This window comes from Ahaetulla prasina, chromosome 6 (assembly GCF_028640845.1).
Source record: "Ahaetulla prasina isolate Xishuangbanna chromosome 6, ASM2864084v1, whole genome shotgun sequence".
NCBI classification, from domain to species: Eukaryota; Metazoa; Chordata; class Lepidosauria; order Squamata; family Colubridae; genus Ahaetulla; species Ahaetulla prasina.
The window spans coordinates 83,818,332-83,840,652 of NC_080544.1; the positions used below are offsets into that span (position 1 = coordinate 83,818,332).

The 22,321-nt window shown below is 37.6% G+C and overlaps 1 protein-coding gene across 17 annotated transcripts in view; it reads left to right on the forward strand.

Moving 5' to 3' along the window:
* The window catches only part of MBNL1 (muscleblind like splicing regulator 1), a 206,839-nt gene that overhangs the window by 175,515 nt on the left and 9,003 nt on the right, over positions 1 to 22,321 (forward strand). For 6 of the 17 annotated variants that reach the window (XM_058188658.1, XM_058188663.1, XM_058188662.1 and 3 more), the window contains 5 exons: positions 11,621 to 11,878; positions 14,856 to 14,909; positions 16,375 to 16,528; positions 19,788 to 19,823; positions 20,588 to 20,682. In XM_058188658.1, coding sequence (XP_058044641.1) covers positions 11,621 to 11,878; positions 14,856 to 14,909; positions 16,375 to 16,528; positions 19,788 to 19,823; positions 20,588 to 20,682 — 597 coding nt within the window. The remainder of the gene's footprint in view (positions 1 to 11,620; positions 11,879 to 14,855; positions 14,910 to 16,374; positions 16,529 to 19,787; positions 19,824 to 20,587; positions 20,683 to 22,321) is intronic. The other 11 variants (XM_058188660.1, XM_058188665.1, XM_058188670.1 and 8 more) reach the window with 5 other exon arrangements.

Genomic DNA, 22,321 nt, shown 5'->3' on the forward strand with positions numbered 1-22,321 from the left:
ATGGTTGCAGTATCCCAGGGTCATGTGATCACCTTTTGCAACAAGCTAAGTGACTGGGGAAACAGATTCACTGAACAACCGTGTTATTAACTTAACAACTTCAGTGATTCACTTAGCAACTGTGGCAAAAAAAAGTTGTAAAGTGGGACAAAACTCATTTTAATGTCTTGCTTAGCAACATAAATTTTGGTCTCAATTGTGGTCATAGAAGGTCATTTAGGAATACCTGTAATGCGATTTCTCCTTCCCTCCCCAAAACAATGAAAGGGAAAGGATTCAAAATTCTGACCCTGTTCTCTCTTATAACATCAGCCAGCTTTCTATATAACAATTGGGCAAAAAAGACAATATGTTCCCAACTTGGTATAAATGTACAAAAATCTCCAATTACATTTATCAAGATCTGTGAGGTAAATTATGAAGGTTATTCAGTTTATGACATTTTAGCTGGCAAAAAGCTTTATGGCGTTTGTTTTCTGTTTTTCCCTTGTTGCAATTTTTTAAAATTGAAATTTGGGGGGAGTTGTTCTTATTGAGCTGCTTATATTTTGTATCGGTTGATTTTTGTGCAGCTTATTTTATGTGTGGTATGGTGTGGATGTTGGAAGTTTCAGATTTGGTCCATGTGGGTGGGTTTCCAGGATACTTGGTTTTGCATCCTGCATTATACAATGCAGTGGTGAGGATGTCAGGAATGGCAATTCGTTCTCTTTTCTCTGTCTCTGGTAAATTTCATCCCTAAGCATGTGGAGTTAAAGTTTTGAAAAGTGATTTCCATTTGAGTTTATTTTAAAATGACAAAGATGTCATTGGCACATTTGAATTCCTAATGTTATCAATCATCTTCTTTTATGCCATCTGTATATCTTAGTCACAGTGGATATGCTCCTTTGCAGGAATAGTTTCTGAACTAAAAGATTTTGATGGGCCTTTTCAGCATCTTATCACATTTTAGTAAAGCCATCCCTCAGCCAGTTTTCAGCTGCAGCTTGGACAATGAAGTCTTCCTTATGCTAGTCCACACTCTGTCTGATTTGTCTTTTAAACACAGACAGGAAAGAAGCATATTGCTTAGTCATTCTGCTTATTCTTTCTACAATCCACAGAATATTGGAAAGAAATTATATTAAAGGGATCAGAACTCTGTAAACCAGCTTAGCAATAACTGAAATAGAACAGGATCTATTTTGGTGTGGAGGAATAAGTCATCAAGGAGTTTGAAAATGAGACAGATCTGACCAGGAGCTGTAGAAAAATAAAATCACGAACTCATCCTTACAAGAGAAGCATTTGGACCGTAGCTTCACTTAGAGACTTCTTTGTTTAACAACCAGACTGCCAATCCCAATTATAGGCACTAAATGAAGACTTCCTGTATTATTAAGAATTTATAAAGTCTAAGAAAGCCATCACAGCTAACATGAGCTTTGGCAGAAGCCATGTTGATGTTATGTGCATCACAATTCCATTGCACTAGTAATATGAATTATGTGATATAAAGACAAGCTAAAATATCTAATTTACATCATTTGCATGATGAAGTTATGATATATAGTTATCACATATCCCCTGCAGATGCCCTGAAAAGTGCCATCTTGTTGTTGAATTCACATTTTATTCTTGCTTTTATTATTTAATGTTGCTCTGGGTGGGTGGGTGGGTGGGTGGGTGGGGGAAAGCCAGCTTCAAGTTCCCTGAATCTCCTATCCTGAATTAAGGGATTACAGGGTCATAAAAAAGGGAGTTTTTACAAGGAAGGTAAACAACAATTCTTATTTAAAAATAACAGCCATCAAAATCTGATTTGGCAAATATATTTGCATTAGAAAGCTTTCTATTTCTAAAAAAAATCCTTGTAAGACTTCTAATATAACACCTTAGCACTTGTAAATTGTAAAGGGAAATTTCTTAGTAGCAGGAGAAAAAAACTCATTATTTTATGTTTGTGTCAGATACGAGAAACTATGAGTGATACAAGTGAGAAACTAACAGAATCCATCTTTTTTACACCTTTGGCTAGAGGGTTTGGAGAACTGGGTTATTTTATTCCAGGTGGGATTATTTAACAATTGACCCAATGCAGCACTTGTTTTTACAGTATTTTCAACCCACAAGTTAACCTCCAATTCAGATCATTTTACAGTTATTCTGGCAATATATAATTACATTATCTGGCAAGATTCATCTTTCAGAAAACTAAAAAACATCTACTCCTTTCTTTGTCTGCATGTGCATCATCTACTGACATCTGCCTGGACAAGTTCCTGCAATTTTCTTGGCAAGACATTGTTTGCCATTACCTTGTCCCTACAGCTGAGAGAGTTTAGATGGCCCAAAGTCACCCAGCTGGCTATGAAAGTCAGGACTAGAACTCCTGGTTTCTATCCTAGGGCTTAACCAGTATACCAGATTGGCTTTTACTCTATTCTTTAGAATCTCCATAATTCTAAGAAAGAATATTGTCAATCCTTCCTGATAATTACTAATTCCTTCCCATTGACCAGAGGATCAGAATAGATGTGGCTCCAGTACTATAATGCATGTAGCAAGTATAAGTATGTATATATCAGTATGTAGGGAGTGTATTTTGTGCTGCCAATGAGTTTTTTACTGGCATATTCCTTTTTAAGACTTTTGGGTTGTTTTTCTTTACCTCTTTTTCCTTGAGAACTAGATCCACAAGACAGATCAACTGAATGACTTTAGGTGTTCCCATTAAATAACTTACTGAGTGAAGTTAGTTTAATATTTTAAAATTTCACTGGCCAATTAAACATGCTAATTTTCTTGGTAATGATTCCTACTGATTTTTCATTCCCACACAGACCAGGAATGTAAGTTACATTTCATCGGATTCTAGTTGGTTTGGGAAAGAAGTAGCTCAATTTACAGGTAACATAATTATTGACTTGGAACAACATCTAATATGCTATTGTCGCTTTTGCTGGTTAGAGGAATTAACTGGAATTGAATTAGACAGTGTTCAGTTAGTCCTTGGCTTCAGATCATTTGTTCAGCAATCATTTGATGTTACGGTGACACTGAATTAAGGGACAACCAGTCCCAAAAGTTTATTTATTTATTAAACAAATTTAAGCCTCACATACAATGATTCTAGTCAGTGTACAACATTAAAAGTCCACAGTTAAAAGTTCACAATAATCCATAGCCCAGCCGCTACCCCACAGTAACAACAGAATCAAAAGACTGCTGGATCAGTTGTGAATGGGATGCCTAGATCACCTTACAGAACCATGTCTTCAAAACCTTGCAAAAAAGCAATGGGTGGGAGCTAATTTATCTCTGGAGAAAATATTACTTAAAGGGAGGGAGCCCCTATAGAGAAGATCCTTTTCTTAGGTTGCTTGATAATTGGGATCTGCAGCATGCCCTTCCTTCCTTCCAGGACTAGGTAGATGTAATTGGAAGCGCTGGCCCATCAAATACAGCCATCAAATACAAGAAACCCCCTGCAGTCAGAGGTTCAAAATTCAGGCATGTAACAGCCCACCCACATTTGGACTACAGGGGCACTTCAATTCCACCTGCCCAAGATCATGCAGAGCAGTTTTCGTGTAAGAGCAGGGAAGATAGCCTTCCTTGGCCAGCAGCTGCTTCATGAAGTGTAAGATGGGGCATGTCTCAGCAGTAGCAGGAGCAAGAAAATTGTAAAGGTTCATCTGAGATGGCAGAGTGCAGGATGGTAGGTACCTCAGAGTACAGGATGACAAGAGCAATTGCAGGCGGGACTCGGCTAAATCTCGGCTGAGATTTCCTGGGGCTCTGTGGCTTTGCGCCACACTGCTTGAGTGACTGGGGATTTGCACTGAACTGCATCTCAGGACCATCTCATAGCTCCAGAGTTGTCACATTCCAGGAAACCCCTGAGCCACTACATAGCAAGCAGCACCATAGTAAGCATCAGAGCCTCTTGCCACCCCACAAGGCATGGTGCAGGGCAGACAAAAAGGATGGACAGGAGATAGCGAGAAACAGTTGAAAAGAAGCAGTCTCTTACCAAGGCTTGGAATATCTTAGATCAGGGCGAATCCTTTGCTAACAACCAAATTCATTTATCAGCAGTAGCAAGGAATATATTAGGTGCAAATAACCAGGAACATTTTTTTTTTATTTGCATTTATATCCCGCCCTTCTCCGAAGACTCAGGACGGCTTACACTATGTTAAGCAATAGTCTTCATCCATTTGTATATTATATACAAAGTCAACTTATTGCCCCCAACAATCTGGGTCCTCATTTTACCTACTTTATAAAGGATGGAATGCTGAGTCAACCTTGGGCCTGGTGGGACTAGAACCTGCAGTAATTGCAAGCAGCTGTGTTAATAACAGACTGTCTTAGCAGTCTGAGCCACCAGAGGTTTGTTAAATTCAAAGCACAGAAGAGTTTGTTATTGCTCTCTTTAATACAAAAATCTAATCAGCTAATGGTCAAAACTAAATTGGCTCTAGATAAGGGTCAATGGAATTCACAGGGGACTGTATTTGGGTCTCTTGTGACAATGTATTGATTCCAAATTGATGATACATTTAACCCTAACTTCCAGCTCAGCTTGCACTTCTACAGAATTCCAGAATAACCCTGCTAAGTGAAGCAGACATATGACATGCTTTATGACCACATCAGTTAACTTCAGAAAGAAATTACTATTACTATGATAATAATTTCTGGTCCCAATTACTATAATAATTTGAGGACTATCTATATATCAACATCAATATTTAGATAAAATAATATTTCAATAATTATGGACTACTGAATTGTTTTATTAGACTTTGGCCATACACACCCAGGTTAAGGGCAACTTCAGGGGAGGAATACCCATTTGTAAACATTTTCCCCAGGGTTGACATTTACAAGCAGCACTTGGAAGAGTTGTAACTGTAAGCTGGGCCTGTGGAGTGTCTGCAACATTGATTAGTAATTGGAAGAAAGCACAGCGAGGAGGATGCAAACAGAGAGGAATGGCTGAAAGTGCTTTTCTTTTTCAGGGCTAATTGGGCAATTTTTGATCTGCTGTTATTTGTTTTGCTGAGTCCAGGGAGCTTGTCTCTGGAGTGGGATGCTTGCTCTGCTGTGTGTTAAATAGGGAAACGGAACACGGTGGTTCTGCTGATTTTTTCACAGTTCTCAAAGGAACAGTCCTGCCAACCAAATAGTGAACCAAGATTTTTTTTTCTCCTTCTAGGGCATTAGTTGCAACTTTTTTGGAAGCTGGAGCTGCTGCTTTAGACAGGCAGTCCCCATTCTTCACAGCACTATTTTGATAATGAATCAGCTCTGCCTGTTCAACCATCATAACATCTTTCCCCAGTATAAATAGGCAGCAGCTATTTGTGTGGGACTTGGTCAGTCTCTCCCATCCAACTACAGATATATTATTGCTAACATTTACATAGCATTCTTAAATTTGCCAATTTCTTTCCAGTCGCTATTCACAACCATCCTTTAAAGCAGATTATTATTTTCCTGGACACACTGGTAAGAAATAAGTCAAAATAATTTTATTTTCATCAACACGTTGACGTTCTTACCCTGAGGTATTGTTATAAAGTACATTATTCATTCCTGTTCAAGAATATTTCCATTTAAATTTCGTGAATGGCATCATCAAGCCAATTGTGGCTAATCCCAGGATTAAGCAGTATGAGGCGAGGGGGAAGAACAAATTTGGGAATATCAGATATGCAAGGTGAATTGGGAAGTTGAGAAATATCCGAGAATTGGCACGAGTAGGACATAGCTTTAACCCTTACCCGATAACAGCTGGGCTTGAGGATGTCTTTATCTTTAAAATATAACTTCATTTAAGATCACAGTCTGCATTCTGGATGGATTCAGATTCTGGTTCTCAGAATTCCAAGATAAAATTATCTTATCCTCAGTTAAGCATTGATTCATCTTGCCTGGTATTATTATAACTGGCTGGTGATAATAGACATAGTGCAACAAGTAGTGGAATGTTTTAATTACAATAGAATAAGCTGCTTTTCTCTAGTTCATGTAAATGCTGAATTATAATTACAAAGCTTAGTTTATAAGAACAGAATTCACATGATACACTAAATCCAAGTCAAACAAATCACTTAGCACAATGTGTGAGATCAGACAATAGTTTGCATTGTCTTGTGACGGAACTATAGCGTTCTATCTTTACAGTGCCCTGAGGGTACCAGTTCTAGAAGCCTGATTGATGCAATTGAATTGTGTTCTCTATTAGTAGTATGAATTCTGTGCACTTTCACACTGTTTGTCTTTTAAATAACCAGTGAGATAAACCTATAGAGCCACAAATCAGTCCAGGTAAGGAACTTTAAAATAGTTAAGATCAGTCTTTCTTTCTTTCTTTCTTTCTTTCTTTCTTTCTTTCTTTCTTTCTTTCTTTCTTTCTTTCTTTCTTTCTTTCTTTCTTTCTTTCTCTCTCTCTCTCTCTTTCTCTCTCTCTCTCTCTCTCTCTCTTCTCTGACTTTCTTTTTCTTTCTTTTTCTCTCTTGTTCTTTCTTTTGCATTATAGTATTGAGAATCGGCTGAAGTTGTATAAAAATTTATTAAAGTTAAATTGGTCTGTCAGTGCATGGATAGGAAACCATTTTAGAACTATATGAACAAACAGGGATTTAACTGAAATAAATAAGGCAACTATAGTAAACTATTTCTGCAGTTGATCAGCTAAAGAAGCTATTTATCCCTGTAAAATGCTACAAGTGTTAACAAAAACTAGACATATTCATAGTACCCTTGGACTTGGTGAACCAGGCATATTGGTTTGATTCATACATTGCTTCAAGTTATAAATCATGATTTACAAACTACAATGGCTACTAAATGCTGAAACAAAAGTCTAACAAAAATGCTACTTTATTGATTGGTTGTCTTCTACAAACAAGTATCTTAATGTTTTAATTTTACCAGAAGAGGAATTAATTGTCCATTTCACTGTAAGGATGTGTCTTTAGTGGACATTAAGGAAAGCCCCTTCCCAAATAGAAAAATTGCATTTCCAGTATTTTTATAGGGTATTCAAGTCCATAAAAGTATGGGTAGCTTACAATTTTAGAAGCAAATATCAATAACATAGACAATACACTTTGGAAATTAAGGACATACAAAATAGATTTAAAATAAATTATAGAGGACTTCTTAACTTATCCCAACGACTGGGAGAATATCCCAATTTTCAAGATCTTTCACAACATCATGGGGGGAGCCGTACAGCTCACCAGAGTGGGTTGTTCCAAAGGGTAGGTGCTACAACAGAGAAGGCAGGCTTCCTACTTTCCAAAAGATTAATATTGCTTAATCAAATGGCAGAGATTATTAGAGATAGGCAGTCCTTCAACTAGTAAGATCTTATGCCATCAAGGGCTCTATGGTGATCACCACTACTGTGACTTTACCTGGAAGCCAACCTACTGTGATCTGCCCATTACTGCCCATTCTGTTCCATGCTGAACAATAGTAGCTTCCAGATGGTCTTCAAGGACAGTTCCTTGTATTACATTCCAATTGTCCATTCTTGAAGTGACTAGAGCATGAGTGACCATCTGGAGAGCTTCCTGATACAGGTACAGATGTAATTGGCACACTAGATGAATATATGCAACGGTCTTCTTGGTTACAGCTGCCCCATGCTTTTCAATGAAGAATGATCAAGAGGATCCTCAGATTATGCACTGGCTTAAATGGAGAATTTGAGTCCCATACAAGATTCAGATGAACAGTCCCCACCTTTGGAAAGCCCAGATATGCACAGTTACTGATGTAGAAGGGCCAAGTATAGGAGCCTCGAGGCAAATACAGATGTGATGCTACAGGGCAATCTCTCACCTCCTGTCAACCAGCCACAGGAGAACAATCATGACCTATTGCCCAGCACACCAGTCTTCGTAGCAGATCCTCACAATATCAAAATCCTCTTAAATCAAGGAGCACCATCATACTGCTTCCATTCTGTGTTCACCAAATGTCGTTGGCAAGTGTGATCCATGCCATTTGCATTCTGTGCCCTGATGTGAAATGGGTCTGGATTTCCTCTAGGATCTAGAAAGCAAAATTGGGAGAGAAGATACATACTGTCCATAATTGTTGTCTCTGGCAATCATTTTTGAGAAGTACTCATACTACTGCCTCTTTTAAGTTCAGAGAAAGTACCTCCTTCCTCAGATGTTGACACCACCCCTTGGATCCAAACACAACTTACCTCCCAAGTAGCTTTAACAACCCAGAAATGACATGAATCTAAGAAAATTGTGGCCATCTCACAATCTGTCCATTTTCTTGTCAAATATAAAACTAACTTTAGCCTTCCTGAGAAATTGATTGGTCCAGCCTAACCAATGGGACTAACATTAGGTTTGCAAGTCTGATTGTGTTTTACTTCCTTCTCCTCCTTATAGTTGAATTCAGTGAATTATGGCCAAATGTTATCTGGCTGTTTTGGATTTGGAAAATATTTTACCCCAATTCTCTTGGCAAGAGGGCTTAGGCCTCTTTGTGAAGGTCATCTTCCTGACTTTAGAGACACAGGACACATGGTCGGATAGCCTTCCATCTTCAGCAGTCAGTGTGAATTTTAGACTGGTATTATCAGTTGACACACTGCACTTCACTGTGTTGCCTGAAAGGCAATCTAGGGAGAATCTGCCATCCCAGGCCATTTTCAAGAACCCCTGTCTCATAAATCTCACACTGGATGCGAAATCAGTATGTCCTTTTCTATTTTTCCCCCTTCCTTTTAATCATGTCTGCTTTTTGGACACTGCCTAGATAAGTCCTTGCATTTCTTTGGCAAGGTTTTTCCAGAAGTTTTTCCCGGTTTTTAATTTATTATTTATTTATTTATTTATTTATTTATTTATTTAGATTTTTATACCGCCCTTCTCCCGAAGGACTCAGGGCGGTGTACAGCCAAATTATAAAAACAACACAATGTACAATTAAAACAAAAACTTAAAACAAGCATAATCCATAAATGGCCGAAATTTAAAACGATCAAATTTAAAACCCTTAAAATTCATAAATAATAACCCCAATTAAAATTATTTAGGATTAAAAATGTAAGCCAGTTCCGCTTGAATAAACAAATGCATTTTCAGCTCACGGCGAAAGGTCCGAAGGTCGGGTAATTGGCTCAAACCAGGGGAAAGTTCGTTCCAAAGGGTAGGAGCTCCTACAGAGAAGGCCCTTCCCCTGGGGGCCGCCAGCCGACATTGCTTGGCGGACGGCACCCTGAGAAGACCCTCTCTGTGTGAGCGTACAGGTTGGTGGGAGGCATGAAGTAACAGCGGGCGGTCCCGTAAGTACCCGGGCCCTAAGCCATGGAGCGCTTTAAAGGTGGTAACCAAAACCTTAAAGCGCACCCGAAAGACCATAGGAAGCCAGTGCAGACTGCGCAGGAGCGGTGTTACGTGGGAGCAGCATGAGGCTCCCTCAATCACCCGCGCAGCTGCATTCTGAACTAACTGAAGCCTCCGGGTGCACTTCAAGGGTAGCCCCATGTAGAGAGCATTGCAATAATCCAAACGATAAGTGACAAGAGCGTGAGTGACCGTGCATAAGGCATCCCGGTCAAGGAAGGGGCGCAATTGGCGGACCAGGCGCACCTGGTAAAAAGCTCTCCTGGAGACGGCCACCAAATGATCTTCAAACAACAGCCGTCCATCCAGGAGAACACCCAAGTTGCGCACCCTTTCCATTGGGGCCAATGACTCGCCCCCAACAGTCAGCTGCAGTTGCATCTGATGGTTGTCTTTCTTTCTTTGACGTGCATATTATAAGACACTTAAACATAGGCTGCAGATTGGACTATTTGCTGATTATTAGAAGTATACTTGGCTTTTCAATTAAAGTGATTTTTTCTTACCACTCAGTGTCAGTATTTAAATCGCTCCGCCTTAAGGTCTAATTATGACCATTTTGGTGTAGTGATTAAGGCCACAGCTGAAACTGGAAGTCTCTGAGTTCTAATCCAGATTTAGGCATTAATCTAGCTGGATAAACGTGGGCCAATCCAGTTACTTTCTCTGAGCCCTAGGGAGGTGGCAAAGCCAAACCACTTCTGAAAAACCTTGTCAAGAAAACTGTAGGGACTGACCATGCATTTTCTGAGAATTGGGTTGCAATTGAACTCAGAATGCGAAAAAAAGGCCTAACTGCTTTGGGCAAACAGATTGAAGGGAACCTTTTGATGTCTCTCCTTGATACTTGCTTAGCTTTTATTTAGTACGATTCATAATAAAGTCTGAAATAATTGCAAGACAATGATGTCCGCATTACATTATTTTCTTTAGAGCACTTTCAAATATTTACCATAGCCCTTTCTGCAGGTTAAATTACAGTTTTAATCTTAATAATGGGGGAAAAAACTATTAATGTTGAAAACAACACTATGAATGTAAATGTATTTTAAAAGGAAAGAGAAGAGCAAGATAAAAGAATTACATATACCTGTGCCCCCTCTTGTGTCGAAATTGTGAACAGCAGAGATAATAAATGCAGCTTATGTAGCTTAATAGTGCTTAGAAAATACTGTGCCAAAATGTACACTTTAATTTCTTAGAAGGATTGCTTTGTTTTTTAAAAGATATGTCTGTTTTCTACCTTATTTTCACTATGCATACAAATTCTTTGGAATTTCTCTTAGAGATGATTTTGAACAGATTACTGAAGGTGATAGAGTGACCATTCCTAATGTTGTTATGATCTGCTTTACATATTTCCCACAACCTGAAACTTCATGATATGTTAATTGAAATACTATCCAATGTGGTATAGTGTTTAAGACACTAGATTAGGAATAGGAAAACCTAAGTTCAAGTCCATTTTTCGCCATGGAAACACGCTTGATAACTTTGATTTAATTATTGTTTTTCTGCCCAATCTACTTCATAGGGTTCCCATTGTCATTGACAGGCCAAAATGAAGCAAAGCTATGTAGGGACTTTGAAGAAAGGTGGGAATAAAACCAGCAAACAAATAACTCAATAAATAAATAGGTAAATAGAAAGAGATCCACTTTGGTCCAGTGGTTGAAGTATCAGGCTAGAAACCAGAAGACCATGAGTTTTAATTCAGCCATGAATTAGCCATGAAAGCTAGCCGGATGTCTTTGGCCCAGTCACTCTCTCTCAGCCTAGTATTAGATAATGTTCACTGCCTTGTGTTGTTTACAAAAAAAAGAAAGGTGTGTTTAAATAAATAAATGACAATGACATAACCAAAATATTATCCATTAAAACCGTGAAGAACAGATTATCTTTTATTACATAGAATGCAGGTGAATTTCTCAGCTGTTGCCTGAAATAACCACAAAAAATGCAAAAATTCAACTCATTTGAACCCTTTTATAAGTGCAATTGAATTGGAAATATTTTGCTTTTAAATTTGGGAAGGTTACATACAAATTTGAGTTACATACATAAGCCAATCTATCAGAATGAGAAGCTGAGCCAGGCATAAAAAGGCAAAGATATCTACTCAAGGTAAAACAAAACTGAATGGTTGAGAATTATTTATCTGTTGTTCCAAAATAACTTTCAACTTGTTGGGTTTAGTTTCTTTCCTGATGTAATTTTACTTGCATTTTCCCCCTTGCCTGTAGGTATGTCGAGAGTATCAGCGTGGCAACTGTAACAGAGGAGAAAATGATTGCCGGTTTGCTCACCCTGCTGACAGTGCAATGATTGATACCAACGACAATACTGTTACTGTCTGTATGGATTACATCAAAGGGAGATGTTCAAGGGAAAAGTGCAAATATTTTCACCCTCCAGCCCATCTGCAAGCTAAGATCAAAGCTGCCCAGTACCAGGTCAATCAAGCAGCAGCTGCTCAGGCAGCAGCTACTGCAGCAGCCATGGTAAGTCTGGAAAACAAATCAAATATATCTGTCTCATTGTCAGCCGCTGAGCACTGTTAATGAATTGAACCTCCTTACTAAAGATAGGATGGTTTGGGTATTTCATTCCACTTCAGTAAGCTGACAAGCATGTGATGCCAAATCTGCTCTTACATAGTGTCAGATTCTACTAAAAATGTAGTCAGTTTGTCTATGTGTATATTGTGCACAGATGTACATGCCAGATGTACATATTAGCTTTGTGTTGATACTACATAGTGAGAAGCAGTCATTTATTATGGGTCACCTGTACATTGATATTATTGATACGCATGCATATAAACCCTGACTGGCAAGTTTTTACATCATCTGCTACATAAGAATTACACAAGGAGCTGGTGCATTCTTCAGTAGATCCCATGATCTGTCATTTTCTGTGCTCCATTTCCATCTGCAAAGGACTATATCATCAAAGAGATGCAAATTTTTGTATAATTGATCATATACGGTCTTACTTATCCTTCCATTTTCCTTGGAAGGGATTTTCCCCTTCCTAGAATTCATTTTGTGCATTCATTTGCACAGAGTCGCCTTGAGATGAGACTGGCAGCAAACAAATTTAATAAACAAATGAATTTGCTTAGTTAATAGCTTAGATTACATTTAGCTAGCAGCAACTCTAATTAAGCGTTTAATGATTCTGAATCTGGCTACAGTTTGGAAACGTCTTTCAGGGATTCTCTTATTCTTTTCTGTCTGTACATAAAGTTAAAGTTTATTATGTATAAGGTGATTTGCAGTGACACATATCCAATACTTACGCATACCACACAAAAACCTCACTCTCTTGTTTCATACGGGGTGACACAGTGATCTAGCTCGTTGAAATTGAACACTAACCATGCATTTGAATATATCCTGACAAACATATCTAAGCTCATTTGTGCAAACATTTTCTTCTGCATTTAACAGTCTCAGCTTAAAGGCAAATAACTTTTCCGCCTTCATGGGAAAGAAAATGTTGGTAGAATTCTCATGTGGGGTTTCTTGCACTTACTTAGTTTTGAGGTGGTCATGGAATATGTGTGAATATCTGCCTTTCAGTGCAGTCATATGTTGGCAATGTACAGTTTACCTGGCATCTCACCCTTTGGTAAAATCCCAAAGACAGAAATGACAGAAGTTGTTCCCTGAGGCATTTTCAGACCCAAGAAACATGAGGAGCCTGAGAGACTATAGATCATTATAAAAACATTTAAAAGGAAGACAAATAGTACTTTTCCACCACCTCGCCATAGTAAAGCAAAGTCAAAAATACCTAGAGAAGAATTTCTAAAGAAATTCTGAAATTTCTTGAAAGTACAATGGGAAAAGAGGAAATTTTAGAAAGTGGAAAATGAATTACTACTCTGTATTATGTGCAATAACTTTAATAAACATAATTGAATCAGGTGGAATGGGGACAAATAATTTGTTGAAGTATTGAAAAACAGGCATTTCTAGCAATGTGACTATAAAATAACTTGAATAAAATCATGTGCATTGTGCTTCTCTGAATTCAGCTATCATAAATAACAACTGTATTATAATACTATAATTATTGTAATACTATTACTGGAATTTTGATTGTGACATGGATCAGCACAATCACATCATTGGGAGAAATTAGACAATTGAACCAGTTGTCTAAACTGTGTTTTCTGGTAGGGGATAAAAGAAAACCCTGTTTAACTGGGTCTACTTTTATTCTTTAGATCAGGGATGTGAAACTTGCGGTGTCACGTTGTTGTCATGTGACGTATTATGACTTTTTCCCCTTTACTAAACCGGGGGTGGACCTGGCCACCGTGTGATGTATTCAGCTCATGGGCCGCAAGTTTGACACCCCTGCTTTAGATGATTGTTAACATTAGGTGAGAGCTCCTAGTTTCTAGCTCTTAACCAGCTTTGGCTGATAGAAAACACCAACCGGGTTAGCATTTGGATGGCACATTGCTAAGAAATTATAGGATTAAAATTGAAAAAAAATATCTGAGGAGCAGTCTACTTCTAAATTCTCGTGAGGCAAACCATATGGATATATATCCATGAAGTAACCAGAACTCACGCCCAGCTTGAAGAAACTGCCTTCATTTTAACATTTATCTTACATTTCTTTTTACATAATTATATGATTTGACCAAAGGGCCGTGGATAGCTCAGGCTGTAAGGAGCCTGTTATTAGAACACAGTAGCCTGCAATTACTGCAGGTTCAAGCCCGGCCCAAGGTTGACTCAGCCTTCCATCCTTTATAAGGTAGGTAAAATGAGGACCCAGATTGTTGGGGGGGCAATAAGTTGACTTTGTAAAATATACAAATAGAATGAGACTATTGCCTTATACACTGTAAGCCGCCCTGAGTCTTCGGAAAAGGGCGGGATATAAATGTAAATTTTAAAAAATGGTGGGATTCAAATAATTTAACAACCGGTTCTCTGCCCTAATGATTTCTTTCAACAACCAGTTCACCAAACTGCTCAGAAAGTTAACAACCGGTTCTCCTGAAGTGGTGCGAACTGGCTGAATCCCACCACTGGATTTGACCACTAAATATTCCCATGAAAGATTTTGGTGCAATATTGGCAATGCATAAAGGGACAACTGGAGAGAGACCTTTTTCTGTATTTATGAAGATTAGCACAAAAATACAGAAATGAGACTCTTTCTCACTCTTATTCCTTCTTTCAACCTCCCCTTCCCCATTAGAGTACCTTGTTTGTACTTAACTACCTAGAGGTGTATCCTCACAATAACAACTCAATAGTGCCTTTATTGTGCATGCTTAGTCTTGTTATTCGTTGTATATGGCATTCCGATGATTTGTTTTTTATTTGTTTTTTTCTCACCTACCCAAAATGCACTGCTGCCCCCATGATGCACCTCTGCTTGCTGTTTATGTTAATGCGCTTGAACCCCACTGGCCCATTGCCATCATGTGCTCGCTGCCTGCTAATTAAGACTCAGTCGGCTGTCAAATCACTGAAGCGACCCCTCGAGGCAACCTTTGACCTGGTACTATGACCTTTCACCTTTTAGCTTGGCATGTAGCTTTACTGTAGATACAAATTAATTTTTTTAATTAAATTCTTAAGTAATTTTTTTCCTTATTTCCTGTTATAAAGTAATGTGAGCTCAAATTAAAACTGAGTGTGGCTTCCTTGTTGAGTTTGCTGGGGAAGGTGATGGAAAGAATGTTTATTTGCCATCCCATCCTGAACCCTCCAGAAGACGGAGGATTCTGCATTCAGTTTAATCACCTTGTAGACGTTTCTAAATCAAGGAAGATGGGTGTTTTTTTTTAAGGGATTTTTTTTAAAAAAATGTGTAAAATATATATGATCTATATATTTGTATCTGTTTGGTTGGCATGGCTTAACAATATTCTTATGTAGATTTAACATTTGTAATGCAAGTGCCAGCATGATTTGGTACTTTGTTTTGTTTTGTTTTTGCATGTTTAGACAGACTTTGGGGATATGGGAGTAAAGTTTTAATATTATATTAATCTTTGTTTCATTCACTCTATAAAATTTCTCTTTAACATGGCTTTTACTTATCAATCCTCATGGAGCTAGCAGTGCAGCCTTTTTTTTTTTCATCCCTCCCTGGTATTCCTGCTTCTTTACTAAAACCTGAACCTTTTTTATGGTGAAAAAGTGCTAGTTTACTGTTCCCAAGCACTTACAGTGCCATATTGAAAGGGCAGTAATAAAACTTTCTTGCAAAGCTTCGGCTTTGCTCTTCCTTTGAATTGTAAAGTCTGCTCTGCTGCTTGCTTGCTCAAGGATGTAAAAAAAAGAAAGAAAGAAAGAAAGAAAGATAGTGGTGTTCAATTACTGTATTTTATACTGACTGTTCTATTTCTTCTCTCTTTCTCTCTCTCTCCATACTCCACCTTTTTTCTTTCTCTTTCCCTGTTCCTTTTTCTTTCTTTTTCTTTCTTTCTTTCTTTTTTTTTTCTTTCTTTCTTTCTTTCTTTCTTTCTTTCTTTCTTTCTTTCTTTCTTTCTCTTTCTTTTTTCTTTTTCATTTTTATTCTTTTCCTTCTTTTCCTATTCTTCTTTCTTTTTCTTTTCTTTCTTTCTCATTTTATTCTTTCTTTCTCTTCTTTTTCATTTTTATTCTTTTCCTTTCTTTTTCCCTATTCTTCTTTCTCTTTTTTCTTTTTCTTTCTTTCTCATTTTTATTCTTTCTTTCTCTTTCTTTTTTCTTTCTTTCTTTCTTTCTCTCATTTCTTTCTTTCTCTTTCTCATTTTATTTTTTCTCTTCCTTGCTTGCTTTTTTCTTTCTGTTCCTTTCTCTCCTTCCCCTTCCTTCCTTGCTTTCTTGCTTTTTCTCATTTTTATTCCTCTTTTCCTTCCTTCCTTCCTTCCTTCCTTCCTTCCTTCCTTCCTTCCTTCCTTCCTTCCTTCCTTCCTTTCTTCTTTCCTTCCTTCTTTTTTTCTTAACTGGGCTATCTTATCCTCATCTATCAATAGGGGATTCCTCAAGCTGTACTCCCCCCATTACCAAAGAGGCCTGCGCTTGAAAAAACCAATGGTGCCACTGCAGTCTTTAATGCTGGTATTTTCCAATACCAGCAAGCTCTTGCAAACATGCAGTTGCAACAGCATACAGCCTTCCTCCCACCAGGTACGTGGCATTTCCCATATCCTTTGAAAAAGACCCAAATGAGGTCACTAGAATAATTTCCCATGGGTTAGCTAGGTTCAAGGTCTAAGTCTTTTCATTGTTAAGTATGATAAAAAGAAGGCATGGGAAAGATAACATACATGGATGCCCAAAAAGACAATCTTGCTGCTAAACTGCAAATTCTGCATATGTTTTCTTGGAAGCAAGGTGTTGGGTGCTTTTCAGCGTAATCTGAAAATCTGCATCTCTGAAGTGTGCAATCATGTTTCAAAACAGCATTTGAAATCTTTTTCTCTCTTTTCTAATCCTTCATTTTACACCTCTTATGTTGTTTTATATACACATATATATTTAACTGATGTAAGACCCCTTTGCTCAAGTGATTTTAACATGCATAGTGTAGTGAGAATAATATTTTCCATATCCTGAATTGTGCTAGAAAAATACTTAGTCATGAAATATTGTTATATTATTATTTATTTTTCTTTACTGACTATGATTCCAACTTTTGTCTTCAACTAAAATGCAAGATAAGGTTTGGAATAATAAATTAGTTTTACATCTTTTGAAATCGGGGTAAACATTGTAGTGATGGCCTTTCATTTTTCAGTGACTAATCAACAAAGGGGTCCTACACAAATATCTTTTTCATTCCTGCAAGTTAAAGCACAACAGATTTTCATTGCTACCTTATGTTCATTTGCTAAACATTCTATGCAAAAGTGTGTGTTGGTTTCAGACATGAAGAAGGAAGATGGCTGAAATTTAAAACGGAAAATATATTAGTTTTGTAGTTTGAACTAAAATATCTTTATATTCCTGCATGGGTAGCATAATTAGATGTATGGATTATGAATAATAATAAAAATAATAACAAAAGTAGCAATAAGAAAAATCTGTGACCGTCCCAAGAATTAAATGAATTAATGCATATTATTTGAATTTTTAAAAATAATTACTTAATTTAATTTAATTTAATTTAATTTCCACTTTGAATATCATGACTCAATTCAGTCTAGCAATACTGATACTTAAATTTTAGATAACTAGATAAGGTTATACAAGTTGACACATGTTCAAATAGTCATCATAGCCATAATTTTTAATATCGATTTTACTGAATTTTCTTATGTGTATAAGAATCCTACAGGGACTGGAGGGAATCTACAAAAAACAAATAGCATTTTATCTAATTGATTGTATTTTCAGGAAATATATATATATTTTTAATATGACTGCATCCAGATGTGTTAGGAGTACAACATGAGCGATTCTGAGCCACCATTGCTCTGAAAATTTTGGGAATTAAATCCTAATATATCTGAGAACAATCAGAATGGGGGAAAATGCTTTGATCAGATATTTCCTTGCAATAACAGGAGTCATTTAAATATACTAAAATAGCTAATTTCCAAGTGAAGCAGCTTCAAACTATGTTTACTTAGTATTGATTTATGAATTTCTAGATTGCCTAACTCTGAAATGATTCTGAGTAGCTTCACAAGTAAGAACCATTGTCAAAAGACAACATAACAATTACATCATTGCCCACAAATCAAAAAGCCCTGTCCAAGCACTCTGACCCAAAGCCTGAAGGAATAAGAACATTTTTTTAAAGTTCATGAAGCAGGGAAGGTGGCAGCCATATCATTCTCCATGGGGATTTGTTCTGAATAATAGATGTTGTGACAGATGAAGCCTTCTTCCTGAGTCCTGTTAGATGCCATCACTTAGCTGATGGGGCTCAAACCAAAGCAGAACACCCAGGATGGGCCAAAGCTACAGGAGCCATGCAATCCTGCATGGCTGTCCCAAGACGATTAAAAGCAATCAGAACTTTAATTTGCTCTCAGAAGCCAGCTGGAAAACATTGCAGTTTACATAGCGAGGATGATACATGGGAATAGCAACTCCTTCATTGTGGACCAAATATAGCTTCTGAGTGGTCTTCAAAAGAAATATCTGGAGAGTGTTACAGTAGAGGTGATCTGAGAGATAACCAAGCCATGAATGACTGTAAGGAAAATTGACGTCAGCCTTAGTAGGTAGGCCAGGGTGGAAACACAACCAGATGAGCTTATTCTACTCTATTATAAAGCTACATTAACCAAAATTTGCAAGACTGAAAGTACAAGTCTCATTTACAGCCTGAGAAACAAGGAAGAGTCTCTTCTGAGCCTCTTGCCTTACGTACTATCCAGCTGCTGCCTCTTATCTGACTGTTTCCTTGGTAGCATTTTTTGACCCAGTCTCCCAAGGTCTTTCACACATAGCATTAAAAAAGAAGACCTCTTAAGCTTGGCACACACATTGAACATGTTGCATGCAATTACCTTCCTGGCCATAGCTGCTCAGCAGGACCTGGGAGTTCAGAAAATTTCCAGATAGTATTCCAGCCTCAAATGGTATAACCCCATTCAGAGTCAAAGGTGAAAAGTTCCCGAGAACTGGAAGGAGAAATTCTCTTCCTGCATAATCACTTAATCTTTCTAGAGTTAAATCTGAGACTATTCCTTTTCATCCAGACCCCAACAATTCTGAGGCACTGGGAACAAGATCTTGATAGCTGTCGGTTGTCTAGGAAACAAGATATTGTTACTATTAACATATTGAGGATATGTGTCCCTGAACTATTTCATTTAGATATTACACAGGAGGGGTGAAAACACCAAGCCCTGAGGCACCCTACAAACCAGAACATTCATTCGTATAATGCTAAGTTATGGTTTAGTGTTATGTATTAGCCACCCTTCAAACACAGTAACAGAAATATGTCTAAATTTACCCAGCCTGCGCCTGAAGCTTAAACATCTGCCAGTCAGAAAGCAAAGCTTAATGTGGCACTAGCACAGTGTTGCTTCTTTCTGCATCCACATTAGTCATGAATTAGCATATAAAAAGTACCTGTAAATCAAACTTAATATAAAATGATATATGAGTAAGTGTCAAAATTGGACAACTGAAACCTCTCCTTATGTTATTAGAGCCTACTTTTAATTTAGTAGTTCATTTTAATCTAAATACCAACACACAGTTCAGTCTGCTTTCTCCTTGCCCTGCTCATGTAAGTCTAGTTCTAATTACCACCACTTTGCTGTTTGATTTGATTGTGCTATTGGTTACATGCCACTGTTTTCCCATAATAACCAATTTTTCCTTCTTTGTTCAAATGAGATTTTCCTAATTACACGTGTGATGGGTTGTTTTAATTCTTTTCCCTTTGCAAATCCACCTTCCTGTTGCAATGCATGATGGGCAGGCTCAATATTGTGCATGACACCCGCTACAAGTGTTGGTAGGTGCCAGCTTTGTTTCTTGATTATCTTAAACCTGTTTAGCAGCTCACAGACTTTCAAAATCCACTGCTAGGTTTTAACTTAGAGTTACTGTGCAAAATCATTTTTCTTCCCTTGCACTAACACTTGTCAATTAAATGCATTTGCTTTATTTAATTGACACAATTTACCTAGAAGCCATTTACTTCCTACCATTATCAAGTTGTTCTATGCCCCATTTTCCCCGTCCCTTTTTATCAGTTCTGGTGGATTTTGACTGGACTTTGAGTTCCAGTGTTTTAGAAAATTATTTTGTGTTTAAAACAGAAAAGGCCAGTTACACATTTTATGCAAGAAATGCAGAATTAGAGTTTTATTTCAGCATATCCTAATAATATCAGATGTTAAAATGGGAGGGATTGGGGATATGGTTATCCTACGTTTTTCAAACTATTAATGAGAGTGTTATTTGTAGTTTCTTGGGTCTAAAATGAAATAGTTAAACTTTATTGTATTGACTTTGGTAATTCAGTGGTAATAAGCATTTTTCCCTTCCCTTTTCTCCTTTCCTTTTGTCTTTTACCTTTGTCCCCATCCCGCTCTCTGGAATGTTGCCCTGCTTTGCGCTGTGGTTGCATGTCCTTTTCGCTGGTGGCGGTATCTCGCCCCATGGCTATTCCGCTGATATAAATACCATACTTGACCATTTTACCACCTCTTGCCATGGTTTCCCATACTGCTACACTCTTCTGTATGTTTGCTTATATGGTTTTCCTTCCAAAAGTTCCCATGGTGCACGGCGCTACGCCCGCCACTGTGTCTGCAGCAACAACATCTGCCACAAGCGTCCCCTTCGCTGCAACTGCCACAGCCAACCAGGTTTGCTAATTTACAGCTTTGTTTCTTAAACATAACTCAGAATGGGTGCTTTTAAGGAGCATGGGGATTTCTTTTATTATTTTTGGTTTTTTTGGTTGTGGTTTTAGTTTTGTTTTGTTTTTTTGTTTGTTGGTTTATACTTCTTGTTGGCCTACACATTCTATTTAGATCTGCAGCATAGCTTAATTGGGCTTCTGTCCCTACTCTCCAATAAGACTTTCCTGAATTGATCAACATATGACAAATCATTTGCCTTTGTCCCTCACTTCCACATTCACTGTTACAAGAACAGATGTATAGAAAGAAAATATGAGGAGAAAATAAGATCACGATTACTTTTTTCCTTTGTAGAATTGTAAACTTTTTGCAATCCAAGGCAACATCTAATCTAGGAATGGAAAATTAGGGAAAACTCAAAGAGTAGGCAGACCCAGGACAAAGAAATTGACAGAGTCAAGAAAAAAACTAAATTTGGTTTAATTTAATAGAGATTTAATTTAAATTAAATAGTTATATACACACACATTTATGTACATGCATACATGGCAGGGGTGAAATGCTCCCGGTTTGGACCGGATCGCCTGATCCGGTAGCGATGGCAGTGGGTGGTTCAGAGAACTGGTAGCAAAAATCCCTGCCCCCCCCCATGCCCAACTGAAGGTTTCATCAGAAGGTTTTTTTTTACTTTTAAAAGCATTTTTTCTTCAGCCGAAAAAATGCTTTTAAAGGTAAAAAAAAGCCTCTGATGATGCGCGGCTCAGCTGGGATCGTCAGAGGCTTTTAAAATCTCTTCGGCCGAAGAGGTTGTAGAAAAAATTCTTTTAAAAGGCTCCTCTAACAATCCCAGCTGAGTTGCCTGATCGTCAGAGGCTTTTTTTTCTTTTAAAAGGCTCCTCTAACAATCCCAGCTGAGTTGCCTGATCGTCAGAGGCTTTTTTTTCTTTTAAAGGCAAAAAAAAATGCTTTTAAAAGAAAAAAAAAGTTGGCCCACCCAGTCACATTACCCCCTCACCAAGTCATGCCCACAGAACCGGTAGTAACAAATTTTACATTTCACCCCTGATACATAGTCATACACATATGCATATATACATTATGTACATTATTTTGTACTAAAATTCTATTTCAGTGGCAAGTTTTGGAGTAATTTTAGAATCTGTTCTGGAGCCAATGGTAAAACAAGCTTGATATAGCACAAAGCACCACAGGATGTTCTAAGTTCATTTATGCTGTATACTTAAGCTACAAATGTTATCTTTTTAAAGTAGGCCAGCATTATTTTCTGCAAAATGATGGCCAAAGCAGAAAGGCTCTGGCTTGGCTGAGGTCTTCAGAGAAACACATGACAAGAAAGTAAATAAATATTGAGAACACTCTTCCGACATGCTGTTCTCAAGATTGCATAAATGCTGGGTGGTGATGATAGAGTTATTGAAGTAAACTTGAAAGCTTTGGAAATCTGGAAATTAAGTTCTGGAAATCTGAATGTTGCTATTATCCACTTAGTAGACCAGGTCTCAAATTTACAACTCTTCCATTTTAAGCTTCCAGGACATTAAAGTTAATATACAAAATTGTTGAACTTGGGAAGCTAAAATGATTTTATACTTTATAAAGAACACCAAGTACATGAAATCAA